General features: G+C 41.1%; 3 protein-coding genes across 5 annotated transcripts; 1 reads left to right on the top strand and 2 right to left on the bottom strand.

Moving 5' to 3' along the window:
* Window positions 1-2,993: 2,993 nt before the first annotated feature.
* Window positions 2,994-3,308, bottom strand: LOC145956136 (uncharacterized). Its single transcript, XM_083071699.1, has one exon. The coding sequence runs from the start codon at window positions 3,306-3,308 to the stop codon at window positions 2,994-2,996; it is 315 nt and encodes a 104-aa protein (XP_082927825.1).
* An 807-nt stretch (window positions 3,309-4,115) lies between these two features.
* On the bottom strand, window positions 4,116-4,874 carry LOC145956135 (uncharacterized). The gene is made up of 2 exons (XM_083071698.1): window positions 4,854-4,874; window positions 4,116-4,757 (listed from the first exon to the last, which is right to left on the bottom strand). The coding sequence occupies exons 1-2, from the start codon at window positions 4,872-4,874 to the stop codon at window positions 4,116-4,118; spliced, it is 663 nt and encodes a 220-aa protein (XP_082927824.1).
* Window positions 4,875-10,337: 5,463 nt separating this feature from the next.
* On the top strand, window positions 10,338-12,595 carry LOC109806077 (UPF0481 protein At3g47200). Of its 3 annotated transcripts, none has more exons than XM_020368430.3 (2): window positions 10,338-10,817; window positions 10,986-12,557. In XM_020368430.3, the coding sequence occupies exon 2, from the start codon at window positions 11,008-11,010 to the stop codon at window positions 12,391-12,393; it is 1,386 nt and encodes a 461-aa protein (XP_020224019.1). In that variant the 5' UTR covers window positions 10,338-10,817; window positions 10,986-11,007; the 3' UTR covers window positions 12,394-12,557. The 3 variants fall into 3 exon arrangements, with proteins under 3 accessions (XP_020224019.1, XP_020224020.1, XP_020224018.1); XM_020368431.3 differs by having other exon boundaries at window positions 10,339-10,496; XM_020368429.3 differs by having other exon boundaries at window positions 10,342-10,496; window positions 10,625-12,595.
* The last annotated feature ends 5,477 nt before the right edge of the window (window positions 12,596-18,072 follow it).

The raw sequence follows: 18,072 nt of genomic DNA, 5'->3' as shown, positions 1-18,072 counted from the left end.
ATAGCAAATTAGGAACTCAATCATGTAAAACAAAAGCACATATAGTAAGGTACAGATTTAATAAGAAAAGACACAACAAATTCGGACACAAAAATGCTAAACAAAAATTAGGTCAAACAAGCTAGTCTAGGAAGTTTCAACATACAAAGGACTACACATGACTTTCTAGGACAAAACAAGAGATTCAAAAACAAAATCTATGCTCAATGAATGTTGTCCAATCACGGATACATGTGAATGAATGGAGAAGACTCAAGCAAAAATCAAAAGCACAAGCACAAGAGTACCTAAAGCACAAAACTGAAATTGATTCACAAGAATAGGAACAAGCAAACATGAATCAATTACTTCATATTAGACATATAGGATCCATCAAAAATTTTAGAAAACCTAGATCCATACAGAAAACACAACAAGACATGTAATAGGAGGAAGATACAACACGGATTCTATTAGAAAAAATTAGAGACAAAAACCTCAAGAGCACTAGGCTCTAGATACCAAAAATGATGGAGCTAAGTTGAAGAAGATTGATGAACTTCAACTCCTCCATGCTTGGACCGAATGTTCTTGAGGTTAATCCTTTGGAGAAGCTTGAATCTCCATGAAAGAAGCTTCCATGGAGGAGAATCCTTGAAGAGGAGGTTCGGCCACTTCCTAAAGCTTGTGAAGGAAGCTTGAGGAACCAAAGCAAAGTTGGAGAACTTTGCTAGAAAACCTAGGAGAGAACTCTCTACGGTTTTATGACTCTTGAGTGGGAGAGAAATTCAGATTTTATTTCTCAAATTTGTCAAAAGTGATTACAAATGAAGGAGTTACAAATATATAGGGTAGAGGTAGCTTCTAGGAGAAGTTAACCTTAACCATGGTTCACTAGGAACCATGGTAAGGTGTACTTAACTCCCTACGGTTTAGCTAGCTTGCAGGAGAAGCTAACCTTGACCATGGTTCACTTAAGAACCATGGTAAGGTAAGCTTACCTTGCTTGAGTTTAGAAGCTTGCAAGACAAGCTTCAAAACTCAAGAAGGAATGCTTGAAATTTTGGCCAAAGAGGAAAGGAAGGGGTAGGCGGCCTTTGGCTCAAAATGCTCCATGATTTAATTTGAAAATCCTTGATTTGGTTTAGTTAGGTTCATCATATGATGATGAGACCTAGCTAAATCAAATCTATGAAAAATTAGGAGCAAAATGAGTCCAATATGCAAAATTTTGCCTAGGCCCAACTCAGGCCCAATTTCTAAGCACACCCTCAAGCATTGCTAAATGTCACCCCCTTTTCCCTATTGAAAAAATACAAAATGAATGTATCAACTAGGGAGGTTAAATGGAGCTAAACTCTCCAAGTAGCCTACCTTAAAAACAATATACAATCACTAGGAAAAAGCAAGTAAAGTGCCTCACAAATACAAAGGCAAAAATAACCTATACAAGAGACTATTTACAAAATATATGAAAAAGGTCTTTAATATCATCCCATTCCTCTTGGTTCTTTCAGTATATCACCTCTTGGATTCCTTGGCCTTGGCCATAGTCTATCAGGGCCGAGCTTCGAGCAGCGAGGGGAGACCTCGCGAGGGTCTAGAAATCGCTGGAGATCGCCCTACGTTCCAACGAGAGTTATGCCTCCTAGGTGAGTGAGCTGCAGGAGCTTGCTGCCTCATCCCGAGGTCGGGTGCGCTTTCTGGAAGACGAGGTGACGTCTTCCTGGGGTCGGGTGCGCTCTTTGGAGGATGAGGTGACATCTCTAAAGGGCGAGTTGGTGGCGGCGGCTGAGAAGCGTCTCTACGACGAGGTCCTTCTTGGTGGCAAAGAGAAGGAGGTTGCCGCTTTGAGAGTGGACCTTGCGAAGCTGGAGGTGGAGAGGGCGGTGCTAGAGAAGGAGCTTGAGGAAACCGAACGGTCTGTTGTGGTTGAGCATAAGAGGGGTTTCCTCAAGGTAGCTCGCCAAGCCAGACTCCTTGCGCAGGGGTTTGACCTCTCTGCCATGCACGTGGAGAAGGTGGTTCGCTTCGGGAAGCTGGTGAAGGAGGATGATGTCGAGGACAACTCCAGCGAGAATGCCTCTGCGTAGGCTAAGTTTGTAAAAGTCTAGTTTATTTTTCTTTTTATTTTTTCTTTGAATTCAAGTATTGAACTCTGTAAACATTGTTGTGTATATGTATTTTTCGCTTATGTACTGTTTTTAAAACACGTTCAGTATTTGCTGTGTATTTTTGTGCTTTGTGGCGCTTAGACCCGGTTTGGAGCGAAGTGGTTTGTTCCAAGGTTCAAATTCGTCTTTGGGCGAGATTGAGATGTTTCGTTGTGAGGTTCAAACTTGACTTCGAGTGGGTTTTTCCAAGGTTCGAACTCAACCTTGATTATGCCAAGGTTCGAACTCGACCTTGAGTGAATTTTGCCAAGGTTCGAACTCGACCTTGATTATGCCAAGGTTCGAACTCGACCTTGGTTATGCCAAGGTTCAAACTTGACCTCGAGTGGATTATGCCATGGTTCAAACTCGACCTTGAATGGATTTTGCTAAGGTTCGAACTCGACCTTTAGCGGATTATATTAAGGTTTGTATTCGGTCGTAAATATGAGCGAGATGAGTTGGACCGAGGTTCGAATTCGACCTCGTTGTAGTGTGAAATATGTTGTGTTAAGGTTCGAACTCGACCTAAATTAAGAGCAAGATAAGTCAGATCGAGGTTTGGATTCGACCTCGTCGTAAAATAAAGTAAAGTATGCCAAGTTTCGAACTCAACCTTGGTCTAATCACAAAATTAAAGTTAGGAGAATATGAATGAAAAGAATGAGTTATTTTATTAGTTGTGTAAATGTGCCTCGTTAAAAACCCTCTCAGCCAAAACCCATTTTTCTATTTTTTGGGATAAAAGACTGAGGCGGGAAAAGAGTGCACAACTCATTCGTTCAAAATTTAACTGAAGTAGAACTTGAGATGCGTGGCATTCCAAGTTCGTGGTATGGACTTTCCGCTGAGCTCCTCCAGTCAGTATGCTCCGTTTTCCAAGTCTTCTACAACTCGGAATGGGCCACCCCAGGTGGGTGCAAGCTTTCCATCTGATGTGTCGTTCCGAGCTTCGCCTAGTAGACGCCACACTAGGTCGCCAACTCGGAAAGAGCGAGGTCGCACTCGCATATTGTATCTTTTGGAAGCTCGGAGCTTGCAGGCTTCTTCGTGGATTTGAGCTTCTTCTCTGAGCTCGTCAACTAGGTCGAGGTCGGCTGCTAACTCTTGAGCGTTCTGCTCGCCGTTGAAGGCTTGGCGTCGGTGTGATGTCTCTCCGACTTCTACTGGGATCATTGCGTTAGCTCCGTAAGTTAGCCTGTAAGGCGTTTCTTACGTTGTTGACTGGGGGGTGCAATGATACGCCCAGAGGATGCTGGGAAGCTCGTCGGCCCACTCTCCTTTGGCATTCCCTAGCCGTTTCTTAAGTTCTCGGAGGATGACCTTGTTAGCTACTTCGGCTTGGCCATTAGTTTGCGGATGTTCCACTAAGGTCGGAAGATGCTTGATACCGAGCTCACAGAGGAAGTCCTCGAAGCCTTGTGCGATGAATTGACGGCCGTTGTCAGTAACGAGGGTGTGAGGGATTCCGAACCTGTAGACAATATTCCTCCAGGTGAACCTTTGCACATTTTCGTGGTGATTTTGGCGAGTGGGCATGCCTCAAGCCACTAGGAGGAACTTGAGTTGACCTTTCGCAGGGGGGAATGGCCCAAGGATGTCCATTCCCCACTGGGAGAAAGGCCATGCTGACATCATATGGTGAAGAGCTTCGGGCGGTTGCCGGTGTATGTTGCCGAACTGCTAGCATTCTTTGCATTTTTGTACGTAGTTCTGGCAATCCGATTTCAGAGTGGGTCAGTAGTATCCTGCTCGGAGTACTCTGGTCGCCATTGAGCGTGCTCCAGAATGCATGTCACATATGCCCTAGTGAATCTCTTCGATGACGTAGGCTGCTTGAGGCGCAGTTAAGCACTTGAGCAGTGGGGTGGAGATGCCACGTTTGAACAGTTCGTCGCCGATGATTACGAACTTGGCTGACCTCACCCTTATTTTTCGAGCTTCGTCTTTGTCTTTGGGCAAAACTCCTTCTTTCAAGTAGCTCTAGATGCCTGTCATCCATCCTTGGTCTTCGCTGTTGTTGGTATTGACAACTTTGTCGTCTAGGTTGGGTGAGTGCAAGGTCTCCTGGATGATGGTCCGATGCTGCTTGGGTCGTTTGGTGCTGGCGAGCTTTGATAGGAGGTCGACTCGGGAATTTTGTTCTTGCGACACATGCTGTATAGTGAACTCGTCGAAGGACGAGATCTGGTGGGATGCAATGTGGAAGTACCGCTGTAAGAGAATATCCTTTGCCTGGTACGTCCCACTGAGCTGTTCCACCATGAGTTTCGAGTCGCTGTTGCAACTCACTCTTTGGGCCCCGAGGTTGCGAGCCAGCCTCAGTCCTGCGAGAAGTGCCTCATACTCCGCCTGGTTGTTGGTCACTTTAAAGCTGAATTTGAGGGATTGCTCCAAAGTGACTTGGTTTGGGCCTTCCAATATGATACCTGCACCCTCACCCTTAGAGTTAGAGGACTTGTGAACGTGTAAAGTCCATACCTGTGGTTCCTCGGTAGAAGTGGGCGTGAGCTCGGCTACGAAGTCAGCCAGGCATTGAGCTTTCAGGGCGGCACGACTTTCGTACTGGATGCCAAACTCGGACAATTCTACTGACCACGCAATCTTCTGTCCAGCGAGCTCGGGCTTTCTCAGAATTTGCTTGATGGGGTAGTCAGTTTTGACTATCACCTAGTGGCTCTAGAAGTAAGGTCGGAGTCATCGGGCTGCGGTGACGAGTACCAGTGCCAACTTTTCGATCATTTGGTACCGTTTCTCCGTACTTTGGAGGACTTGGCTAATGAAGTAGATCGACGTCTGCACTTTCTGATGTTCTCGCACTATCACTGCACTGATGGCGTTTTCTGCTACGGCCAAGTAGAGGAGGAGGTCGGTTTTATGATTCGGCCTCTACAGGATAGGCGGGGACGTGAGAAAGGATTTGAAACTTCGGAAAGCTTCCTCGCACTGATCTGTCCACTGGAAGTCTTTTGGCTTCCGTAGTAGAGTGAAGATTGGCCCTGCCTTCTCCGCGAGTCTGGGGATGAAACGAGACAGTGAGACTAACCTTCCGACTAGGCGTTGGACTTCTTTCACTGTTTGAGGACTCTACATCTGGATAATGACTTTGCACTTTTCAGGGTTGGCTTCGATTCCTCTGCTAGTGATCATAAAACCGAGGAACTTACCTCCCTGTACGTTGAAGACGCACTTCTCCGGGTTGAGACGCATGTTATGTCTCCTGATTTGGCTGAACACCTCAACGAGGTCGGCTACATGGTCTGCGGCTTAGGTGGTTTTGACCACCATGTCGTCAATGTAGACCTCCATATTCCGGCCAATTTGGTGGTAGAAAATCTTGTCCATCATTCGCTGGTAAGTGGCCCCCGCATTCTTGAGACCGAAGGGCATCACTCGATAGCAGTAATTGGCGCGATCAGTGATGAATGACGTGTGCACCTCGTCTGATGGGTACATCATGATTTGGTTGTACCCGGAGTAAGCATCGAGGAAACTGAGGAGGGCGTGCCCAGATTCTCCATCGACCAGCCTGTCGATGCTCGGCAAGGGGTATGAGTCCTTGGGGCATGCCTTGTTCAAGACGGTATTTCCTCGAGCTCTTTTTTACCAATACCTCGTTTTCCAACCATGTGGTGTACCTGACCTCGCGGATGAAGCCAACGTTCAGCAATTTTTGTGTCTCGGTGATGATGGCCTCCCGTCTTTAACCACCGACCTTCCTCTTTCTCTGGGCCACTAGCCTTGCCTCCTTGTGTATTGCTAACCTGTGATAGATGAAGTCAGAGTTTATACCTGGCATGTCTACACTGGACCAGGTGAAGAGGTCGACGTTTTTGAGGATCTCAGCTTCGAGCTACTATCGCAACTCCGGGCTCAACTGCCTGCTGATTTTTGTGCACTGCCCGAGGAGTTTCCTGATCTGGAGGTTGTCGAGCTCGTCAATGGGACTTGGCCGTTCATCATGGGCGTCGGACCTCGGATCGAGATCAGCGATTTCCACGTGGGTGATGTGAGCCACAGTGGGAGGATCATTCTTGCATTGCTCGCCGGACGAGGAGATCTTCTGACTGTAGCACTGCCGAGCTGTTTTCTGGTTTGCCTTGACGGAAATAATCTTCCCACCATTCCTTGGGAACTTCATGGTGAGGTGTGGAGTGGACACCACTGCTCCAAGTTGGTTCAAGGTCGGCCTCCCAATGATTATATTGTAGGAAGTGTTGGCTTCCACGAGGAGGTATCGGACCATAATCTGCTTTGTGTCTGGAGAGGTCCCGAAAGTTGTTAGCAGGTCCACATATCCCCGAGTGTGAACTCGCTCTCCTGCAAAATCGACTAGGGGCTCTGTGTGAGGTTGGATGAGAGAGTGAGGGATGTCTAACCTGAGGAACGTCGGCCAATATAGGATGTCGGCCGAGCTCCCTTGGTCAATCAGTGTCTTGTGGACCTCCCAATTGATAACTTCCACAGCGATGACCATGGGGTTATCCTGGTTGGGGCTGACGCCAGCATAGTCGTCGTCGCTGAAGGTGATCGGCAATGAACTCTGGTGCGAAGCCGAGGTAGTCGAGTGGACGCTGTTGATGTTGCGCAGGTGCCTCTTCCGGGCCGAGCTGCTGGCACCTCCCCCTGCGAAGCCACCTGGAATTGTGTTGATTACTCCCCGTAGGGGAGCTGACCCTGTTTCCTGGCTTACCTTGGCTTGCACTACTCCATCGGCATTTTGCTGAGAGCCAGAGGGTTGGTCCGTGCGAGCTCCCGAACCACGAACTCTACCTCGTCCTCGTCCACCGTAGCCTCCTCGGTGACCCTGTTGTCGTTGGACATACTGGCCGAGGTGGCCTGCCTGTATGAGTTCCTCTATGCGATCTCGGAGTGTGGACACTCTTCAGTGGTGTGCCCATGGTTCCTATGATACCAGTAGTGTTTGGGCTTGTCCGCACTGTTGAGAGTATAACCTGGTGGTGGCAGGGTGAGCAGGTTGCTGTTACTGGCCTCCTCCAGGATGTAGACTCTGGGTGTGTTTAGGGGAGTGTAGAAGTCGTATCTCCCCCCTTACCTGTTCGAGCGATTTTCTTGAACTGGCTGTCGTTGGTGACCTTCATCTTGTCTTTGTGGCCACTATCAGGTTTTGCTTATGATTTTTCACGAACTTGGTCACGGAAGGCAGAATGTTCCTCCATCTAGATGTACCCAGTAGTACGGGCACGAAGCTCATCCATATCGCGAGGAGCTTCACGACATAGACTGTCGACGAACGGTCCGGGCTTGAGTGCCATGAGCATGGCGTGTATGGCGACCTTAGGGTTCAGATTCTGAATCTTTACCGAGATGGCGGCGAATCGTTCCATGAACGTCTGGAGTGGTTCATCGTCACCCTGTCGGAGACTGGCCAGGGCAGCTGATGTTATATGATGAGGTCAGCTCGTCGCATACTGTGCTATGAACCGTATAACCAGGGTGCCGAAGCTGCCAATGGACTCGGCAGGCAGCTGGGTGTACCAGTTGAGCGCGGCCCCTTTGAGCGAGGTCGAAAAAACCTACACAGGATAGCATCGTTATTAGTGTAGAGGTTTACCTGCATTGTATACAGGTCGATGTGCTCATCCGGGTCCGTCGTGCCATCGTAACGGTCGAGGTGGAGAGGTTTCCATCAGTGAGGGAGCGGCGTCTCCATGATGCCGTCCACGAAAGGGTGACGGCGGAAGGTTGCCTGATCCCCTGTGACATGAGTAGGGGCCTTGTTGACTTCGTGGGCCGACTTGTTCGTCGGTGCATGAGACCGATGCGTGACAGGTCGTGGAGTCGATGGCCTAGTCGTAGTCCGGGGTTGGGAGACCGAATGCCCTTCTTCCTCGTGGAGGTTGCTCGTCTGAGGCTGATGATTGGAGGGGCGTCGAGGGAGTTGGGCGCGAATCCGCTCATTCTCGGCGCGTAGTGCCGCTAGGTCAGCCTCATTAGCGTTCCGCATCGCTCCTAGGTCGGTTTCGTGCTTGGCACGCATGTTTTGCAAATCGACGTCGTGTTGTTGCCACATCTATTTGACCTGGTCGATCAGTCTCCTCAATGTGGCTTCGTTATCCATGGTAGCCGTGTGATCTAGGTCGTCTGTTGCACGTCTGTTATGGCTTCTGGTGCAAACCATAAGTGTGGCCGATAAGAGTTGTCTTGATCGGCCCCACGGTGGGTGCCAGATGTTCTTACCGGGGATCTGAGGTAGAGTTGATCTGCTGGGTAAGGTCGGTGAGTCTCCTTCGCTGGTACGCTTGATGTTCCAAGATGGGGGTGGTACCTGCAAAAGAGACTCCGATGCTAAAGTTAGTGTTTGTGGGAGTATGAGTCTCGTATAAGTAACGTACGTACCTTGGTGTGAATTAGGGTTTCGTTGGGCCTTGGGCCTGAGATCAGTTATGATCTAATTAGATAGCGGATCTCGTCTAGGCCGAGATCTTCCCAGTGCATGTCCGAGGTCGTCCTGCACTGTGATGCCGAGCTTGAGCTCGGCATAACAATACGGATAGTACACTTCCCATTCTATCCTGAATAATAAAATGACAGTTTAAATGTATTTTTATTTTTGAGTTTCTTAAATTTAAAATTATTATTTTTAATTTTTATAATTTTAAAAAATCTTATTTTAATCTTTACTTAATTAATAAAATATTTAAAAATGATAAATTCAGATAATTATAATATGATATTTTTATTAACAGAAATATCAACAGATATGTTTTATGAGATAGTATTTGACAAGTTTTTTTAATAAATTTTAAATATAAAAATTAAAAATTTATATGAATTAAAAATAATTTTATATTTAAGAAACTAAATATAAATTTAAGACAAATTTAGAAACTAACAACATATTTAAGTATAAAATGAAAATCTCAGTATTATGTTTTTCCAGAACGTCATAAAGCCTGTGTAATGTTTGGTGTACCTTCCAAAATCAAAAGTTGTTGACGGTATTTGTGACCCAGAATTTGTTAGGACAAATAATATATATTAGTAATTAGGACTGTATAGGTAGATATATGAGATTTAAAAAAAAAAAACTAATTAAGGAAGATAGAGAATTATTTGATAAATGAGGCTGGCCACCAAACTTATCGAGTTCTATGATATTTTTTTTAAGATTGAAAAAATTATAAATGTGATCTTAATTAGATCAAACTTAAGTCGTCGTTGTTCTAATGTCATATTACAACTATTTTTATAATTTTTTTTGCCTTTTCTAAAAATAAAGAAATAAATAATATGCATCTCACACGTCACACCCTAGTGCTCCGTGATTTTAGTCCACCCTATGAAATTAACTGGCTTTTATATTAAAATTATTTTAGCTTATTATTTAATTTTAAGTTTGATACTTTCGATGGTGCCAGCTATAAGCAACAAAAAAAAATTCATACTAATTATTAGAAAAAATCTACTTGCACTAATTTCATTTAAAAAACACTTTAGTTTTTAAATTATCCGAAACTTGATAAAATGTTATTTTAGAAAATGATAACATTAAATACGGCAAATATAATAGAAATTTATTTATTTTAAGACTAACAAACATGTTTTTCCTTTTATATTTAGAATCAGAAGTACATAACTAAGTTTATGAAAATTTTTAATATGTTTTAAACTAAGTACATAAAAAAATTGTAATTGACATATGATTTTATTAAATTTAGAGATCCAATTATAAAATTTACAAATTATTTTATTTTAGGAATTGAATTAGAAATTTAAAATTCTAAGACCTATTAATGCTTTAAACCTTAATTTTAAATTTATTTAATTTGCTTTTTATCTTTTTTCTAAACATTACATATGATTTTTTTAAAAAAATCATCCGTAGTTTATAATCACACACACAATTAAATTGAAAATTTTAGTTAAATCATTATAATTAAAGACAAAAGAGAACTAACGAAGTGTAACATATTTGATAGATATCTCTTAAACATGTAATTAAGAGTTTAATTCAATATTGATGGTGCATATAGAAAAATATTTATTAAAAAAATGAACTCTTTAAATAAAAGTAACTAGATTAAAAAATTAATTCTTAACTTTTGACTTAAAAATATACCTTATTTTAAAGAAGAAAACAAGTATTCACATTCAAAGACAGATAAGAAGAAATGAGAGATTATGTGCCCATGACCAAAAATTAGGACTATAATTAAACATTCTTACCCCATAAAACGAATGTACATGCATAAGTGCAAACAGACAAAAAAGCATCAGAACTCATTTACCAATGTAGCATAGTGTGAAAGGAAGTAGGCTCCTTTGAACATCAAAGCCTTCCAAGTTGTAACCACATGAGTGAAAGTGTGAAACACTTCCCTTTCTAGGTACCCAAAACCGGTATGTCTTGTTTTTAACTCTGGTTCATTTATCAATGGAAAAAGCTTTGTGTGTTGGAAAGCATGTTTTGATTCCTTAATCTGAAACAAGTATTTTGGTTTTCTTCAACCTTTGTTGGTTGCTTGTAGGACTTTTTCTCTTTGTATTTTCATCTTCAAATGTCCTACTATTTTTCTTCACAAAATTCAAGTTTCTCAAATGCAAGTGCTTTGAAATGTTAAAAAGAAAAAAGGGTCCACTCTTGTGATTTCAAAAGCAACATCAAGGTTTTGGAGGTTTCCATGACTGAAAATTGTAGTTGCATCAGCATCAGTCAATTTTGTAAGTTTCTATGGCTGAAATTTTAGTTGCATCAGTTGCATTTATTTATAATTTCTTGCAATGTCAAAATGACCTGAAATTTGAAACCTTGGTAGCAGTTATAAGGTTTGTTCCAAACTTTCAATGTATTGCAAGTGATTCTATATGTTCTTTTCCTCTTTCTCTCAGGAAAGAGAAAGTTTTTGCTTCAATGACTTCTCCAACTAGTTATACTGATAATAAACTTCAGATCCAGCACATAATTAACATTCCTGAACATATTGAGCCTGAGGTGTATGATGAATGTTGCATTTACAAGGTTCCACCCCATCTTTCGAAGTTGAATGTGGAAGCCTATACCCCACAGTTCATCTCAATAGGCCCTCTTCACAGTGATAAGTCAGAACTAAAGCAAGAGAAACAGAAACAAAGGTACTTTCATGCCTTCTGGAAACGTCTTTCTCAAAAACAGGCTTTAGCTTTGTCACAATATAAAGCCTTCATTGAAGTGAGCAAAGAAAAGATACGTAACTGTTATTCCAAGCCAGAGCTGTGCAAGGAGGAAAAGTTTGTAGAAATGATCCTGTTGGACTCAGTCTTCATCTTGGAGCTTTTTCTGAGAAAATCAAGCAAATCTGAACAGGAGAATGATTTCATGTTCACCACATCATGGGTGTGCAAGAGCACTCAACGTGACTTGTCACTACTTGAAAATCAGCTTCCCATGTTTGTGTTGGAGGAATTGCACAAAAGGGTCTGGGTTGGAGATAATGCCACCAAGGAAAACTCTGGCAAATTTATTGAGCTTGCCTTTAACTACTTTGAAGATTTTTATCCACACAAGTCAATTCAAAAAATGGAGATGATCCAAAACTGTAAATCTTGCAAACACTTCACTGATTTGATTAGATACACCTACCTTCCTAGAGAAATCCAAGTCGAGCGGGTGAATGAAAATCCATCACAACATTTCACCCCTTGTCAAGTAGAATGTGTTCTGAGGACTGCAACAAAGTTGTATGAGGCAGGTGTTAGCTTTGAGAAAGTTCAAGGTAGGAGCTACTTAGACATAAAGTTTGAGAAAACTCCAATCCTGAGCTGGTTCTTGTGTTTTGGTTGCTTACCATACTCAAAATGGTTCAAAGCTCGTTTGCAAATTCCCCATTTGAAAGTAGACCAAGTGACTGAATGTGTTCTAAGGAACCTCATTGCCTTGGAGCAGTGTCACTATTCAAACCAACCTTTCATATGCAATTATGTCACTCTAATTGACTCTCTGATTCACACTCAAGAGGATGTGGAGCTTCTGGTTGACAAAGAAGCTATTGTTCATGAACTTGGCAGCCACACTGAATTGGCAACAATGATAAATGGTCTTTGCAGGCATGTTGTGGTGACTTCAAATTATTATGGCGAAATCACAAAGGACCTCAATAAACACTACAACAATTGCTGGAAACACTATATGGGTGTGCTGAGATCTGTGTACTTCCGTGACCCTTGGAGATTTAGTTCAACTATCGTGGGAATTGCTATTTTCTTATTTACTATTGTTAACTTTCTAAGGGTCATTGGTGTGTTTTATCCAAAACATTGACACTACTACTGTTCTTATAATTTTGCCAGGCAAAGTTTTGGTTCCCCACATATCTTCAAAGCATGCTGTATACTAAATGCAAACACGTATCTCCGCCAAGTTTTAATTGTAGTGAACCAATTCTAAGTGCTGAGTTTGAAAGATGTGTTTCTTTTTTATCACTAGCAATGAAATGTGTCAAGTATGAGATCAGTTTCTTTTATCTTCACAGATAATCCGATTCAATTTCTAAAGCTTTTCTATAACAGAAGCAACTTGGAAATAATATATCATGTTGTTTAGAAAAATTTGCTACTTAAGTTTTGGCCAAAATTCAAATCTACAAAGTGAATAATGAAACTAATTCAACTTTAAAAAATTGACCTATAAAGCGATTATTGCTGTTTATTTACACACTATTACTTATGATCATACTATTAATCGTGTAAGATTTATACACTATTATTTATGATTATACTACTAGCTAATGTGAGATTTCTAACTAAATTTAAAGATAATAAAATAATAATCCAATAATGGATGATTCAATACTTCATCACATCAAGAACTGAACATTTGTAATCAGTCCCATAACAACTCAATAATAAATGACACAATAAACTTAATACCTTCTTAATTCTTATGTGTAATATTATTAGAGTTTGTGCATGAAATTTTTAGGGAGAACTATGAAAGTTATAATACCATCCATATATATATATATAGAATAAAATTCAATACAACTTTTTGCCCAAAAAAAAAAAAGACGTGGGACTTGAATTTTTGTTTCCCTATAATTCAAAAAAAAAAAGACGTGGGACTTGAATTTTTGTTTCCCTATAATTCAAAATGTGGTGTATTAGTAAAAGTGTGAAACCAAAAGCTTCCTAGAAGAAGGAAGAAGCATTTTTTTTTTCTTCTCACAAGTGCTTCTTGAATAATGAATAGCAAGTAGTGTGTTTTAGAAATAATTTAATTACATGACTTGGTCAATGTCTCCGAGCTTTCCGAAACCAGTTTTCAACATAATCATTACATAAGCAGGTTAACTAACACAATTAAATTAATATAAATACATTTCTTTATAATATAGCTGGTGGTCAAGTCATGTAATTAAATTATAGAATTTTGATAACGTTTACAAGGGGAGCGCATTCCCTGCTTTAATGCAATCATGAATCTTGATCATTAGAAGAAAATCAGATGATTCAAATTTTTGATACATATTTTAAGTATGATTTTACGAGATAAAATATAAGTGGTAAATTTTCATTCAATAGTTTTAATTAGTTGAAGGATTAATAGTTTGTTTGGTAAAGCATTATAAGAATTTATATAAATCTTACCATAATTTATAATTAAATACTAGAATAAAATAAATATAAACTTAAATTAATATATTTTAAAATATATTTTGAATATGCTATGTATAGTAACATATTATATTAAAATATTTTAATACTTATATTATATATTATAGTAAAATACTTTATCATTAGCATACAATTAGGGAACATTTGGTACACAAATAATTTTTATTTTTCTAAAATCTCACATTGAAATTGTTAGTTTTCTGTATTTAATTTGTTATTTAAAAATAACATTCATAGAAAATATTGTTTTATAAAAATGACTTTAAGTTTTCTATAAAATTATTCTTATTGTAGAGGTGAGAAACTAACTTTCTTGATATAAAAAGTAAAGTTTTAATATCATAAAATATTATATTTCTTTTGTTTACTTATTTTATGTCGTAAAAATTCTTCTTTGTGTAACATTCATAAACATTTTCATATATCCAACCAAGCATATTTTCATGAATTTTAGGGATGATAATTCCTGGATTTATATTTTTGTACATAAAAACATTTTCTCTAAAAAATATTTGCTCACTACAACAAAATAGTTTTTTTTATTGACATTTAATATGATTTTTAGTGGTAATAAAAATTGCTACAAAATATTTTAGCAGCATTTTCACAATAACCATCGTATGTGGTGTCGCTAAAACATTTAGCGACAATTATTCTGAATGCTGGTAAAAATCCTTATAATAGTCGGAAAAAGTGTATAACTTTTTGTGACATTTTTTACTTTCTACTCGATGTGTGACTTGTAAGATGATAATTGTCTTTTACTTATATATTTTTTAATTGTCTTATCTCCTAATTAATTATTTTATCAATATTCAATGTGAGATTTGGATTTTTCCAATATACCCCTTCAAGTTTAGGGACTATTAAGTTTGGTAATGGTGAATAACTTGATACCAACTTAGAATAGTAAGTTATAAGTCTAACTTAACCCTACAAAACAAACTTGTAAGGTGAGAGTTATCATCTATTTATATACTCTTTAATTATCTGATTTTTAGTCAACGTGAAACTTAAGTTTTTTCAAATAAATAATTATCGCTAATAGTAAATTTTGGTGTGATATAAATACATTTTTAGTGACTATTATTGTACGGGTAGGGGCGTTTAGCCACCCTCTTATCGGTTACCGAGGGACCGAATCAGGTGGCCGATTGCCAATCGGCCACCTGGTTCGGCTTATCTATATTAATTATCTTTAATAAACCATTAAAGGTTAATTAGCTGATTAAGAAGTATTACCTGATACGGTAAGTTTTTACAAGGCCCATAAGGTCCAGGGCCCACGATCGTCAGTATAAATAACTCAGGTCAAAAGGTAACGTCACTGTTCATTAATTACCCTAGATTTCTGTGCCCGTGCTGACTTGAGCGTTGGAGTGCCTTTTGCAGGTACAAACCCTTTCACTCATATCGGATTGGAGCGTTCGTTCGGCCTTCAGAACACAGGAAGACTATTTGGTGTATCCTTATACAGGTACATTTGGCGCCCACCGTGGGGCCGAACGAAGTTGGTTGGAAGTTTGTTGAGAAGAACGATGCCGATAACTAGGAGGACAAACACGCAAGATCGTCCCATTGAGGAGCATGTGGAAGTGGTGGATGAAACCGATCTCTCTGAAACAAGAAATGGAATTAATGAAACAACAAAGAGAGAAGGATGCAAGAGAGCTTTCGGCCTTGAGGGCTGAGAATGAAGCATTGAAAAGTCAGGATACAACATGGAAGCCTACTCATATCACCAACACACAAACTCAAGGGTCGTATCAATCTCACGCGGTCCATACATCGGTTCCTCATGCTTCAGCAGTAGCCCCTGAGAGGTTCCCTTCGGCCTTACCTACTGTGGGTCGTCCTGCAGATATAACTACTGTCGGATCACACCGACATCCGTTTACTCCCTCCATTATGCAACTCCCTTTAATGGATAATTGGAAGGCTTTACCTATTGACAAATATGATGGTACCACTGATCCTGATGAACATTTAGATGTTTTTCTGACACAGGTAACTCTGAGTACGACCGATGACGCTGCGTTGTGTCGGATCTTTCCTACGTCCCTCAAAGGCAGAGCTCTCAGCTGGTTCACTCGTCTCCCACCCAATTCAATAGATTCCTTCAACACATTGTCATCACAGTTCACTATCCACTTTGCGACGAGTCGCCCTCATAGTCTAACGTCTTTATCTCTGGTTAGTCTTAGACAGGACAAAAAGGAGTCACTTCGGGCGTTTATGGATCGGTTCAACAAGGCTACTTTGGAAATCAGAGATCTCAACCCAGCTGTGGCGCTACATCATCTTACAACAGCTTTGAAACCAGGCCCATTCGTCAACAGCATCTGTAAAAAGCCTCCTTCGGGCATGAACGACTTACGTAGGAGGGCTGATAAGTACATGCAGATGGAGGAGTTGGCAGAATTCAGAAATCAGGCCCGAGCCGAGCAGTCCACTAAATCCGAAAAACCGGTAGAACAATCATACAGGGGGCGAGGCAAAGAAATATCCCTTCGGGAGCGGCCTATCCGGGGTCCGAAGTATACTTAGTACACTCCGCTTAATGCCAACCGCGCGGCGGTCCTCGAACAGGCTTTGGCGTCTGAAGTGTTGACAATTCCGAAGAGGGCTTCCACTCCACCACGGGCAGATACTAGCAAATCTTGTCGGTATCATCGGAATCGTGGACACTCAACTGATGAATGTGCGGCCCTTAAAGATAAGATTGAAGACTTGATTAAGCAAGGAAAACTGCATAACTTTGTGGACCGATCAGGTTCATCCCAGAATCGTTCATATCAACCCAGGTATCAAGATCGGCACAGGCAAGACCGTTCTGATAAAACCTCTGATAGAGTTCGACGTGAAAGAAGCAGGTCGCGCGAAAGAAAAGATGACTCGGCAGCTTCGCATAGGAGGGTTATCAATACTATTGCTGGTGGCTTTGCGGGCGGGGGCACAACTTCTTCGGCCCAAAAGAGACATCTCCGAGCTATCCGATTGGTCAACACTGTTCATAGACAGTCATCTCGGCGATTGCCAGCAATAACCTTCACTGATGCTGACTTCAAAGGCATTGACCCAGAGCAAGACGATCCGATGGTCATCAGTGTAGAAATTCACAATTGCATCGTCAAGAAAACATTGATTGATCAGGGCAGTTCGGCAGATATCATATATTGGAACACATTCAAGCAGTTGGGCATTTCTGAAAAAGAATTGCTTCCCTATGACGATCCGTTGGTTGGTTTTGCAGGAGAGAGGGTCAGTACCAAGGGTTACATTAAACTCTTCACACGCTTTTGTTTTGACGAACAGGAAAGCAGAGAAGTTCAGGTAAAATATATTGTGGTGGATGCAAGTACCTCATATAATATCCTCCTCGACAGACCGTCTTTGAATGCATTGGGAGCTATCGTTTCAACACCACATTTGGCGATGAAGTTTCCATCCAACCAAGGAAAAGTAATCACAATTCATGCTGATCAGAAGGCAGCGAGAGAATGTTATTATGCTAGTTTGCGATTTTTGCCGTTGGAAGAAAGAAAATCCAAGTCAAACAGAATTCATGTTGTGAACGCTTCGGCAACTGTAGACGAAGCCATATGGGATCTTGATCCTAGAATGAATAATGAAGAAAGGGTGGAGCCGATTGAGTCAAAAGTGCAGTTCCAGATAGGTTCATACCCTGAGCAGGTTACGTACATCGGTGCCGAAATCTCTGAAAATGATCGCTCGGCCCTATGTAAAGTTATAAAGGAGAATAAAGATCTCTTTGCATGGACACCTTCTGACCTGCCGGGTGTAGACCCAAAAATCATGTGTCATAAGTTATCAGTATGTGCCGAAGCAAAACCAATCGCGCAGCGTAAAAGAAAAATGGGGACCGAAAGAAAACTCGCAGTTGAAACGGAGGTTGCCAAGTTGCTTGAGGCCGGATTCATTCGGGAGGTCCATTACACCACTTGGCTGGCAAATGTGGTGATGGTGAAAAAGTCGAATGGAAAGTGGAGAATGTGCACTGATTACACAAGTCTCAACAAGGCATGCCCTAAGGATGCCTATCCACTTCCAAACATAGATCGATTAGTTGATGGAGCCTCAGGACATGAGATGTTGACTTTTCTTGATGCTTACTCGGGATACAACCAAATTCCCATGCATGCCCGCGACGAGGAAAAGACAGCCTTCATAACCGATTCGGCCAATTACTGCTATCGGGTAATGCCGTTTGGGTTGAAGAATGCAGGGGCAACGTACCAAAGGTTGATGAATAAAGTTTTTCAACATCAAATAGGCAAGAATATGGAGGTATATGTGGATGACATGG

The sequence above is a fragment of the Cajanus cajan genome, chromosome 3, assembly GCF_000230855.2.
Source record: "Cajanus cajan strain Asha chromosome 3, NIPB_CcT2T_4, whole genome shotgun sequence".
Taxonomy (NCBI): Eukaryota; Viridiplantae; Streptophyta; class Magnoliopsida; order Fabales; family Fabaceae; genus Cajanus; species Cajanus cajan.
This window is presented reverse-complemented; position numbering and strand designations above follow the sequence as displayed.

Bases quoted from the DNA above. Each gene is read 5' to 3' on its own strand.
- LOC145956136 (XM_083071699.1), bottom strand. From the start codon at position 3,308: ATGATCCCAGTAGAAGTCGGAGAGACATCACACCGACGCCAAGCCTTC.
- LOC145956135 (XM_083071698.1), bottom strand. From the start codon at position 4,874: ATGATCGAAAAGTTGGCACTG. The intron at 4,758-4,853 runs GTACTCGTCACC...ATTCTGAGAAAG, and splicing joins TGATCGAAAAGTTGGCACTG to CCCGAGCTCGCTGGACAGAA.
- LOC109806077 (XM_020368429.3), top strand. From the start codon at position 10,828: ATGGCTGAAATTTTAGTTGCATCAGTTGCATTTATTTATAATTTCTTG.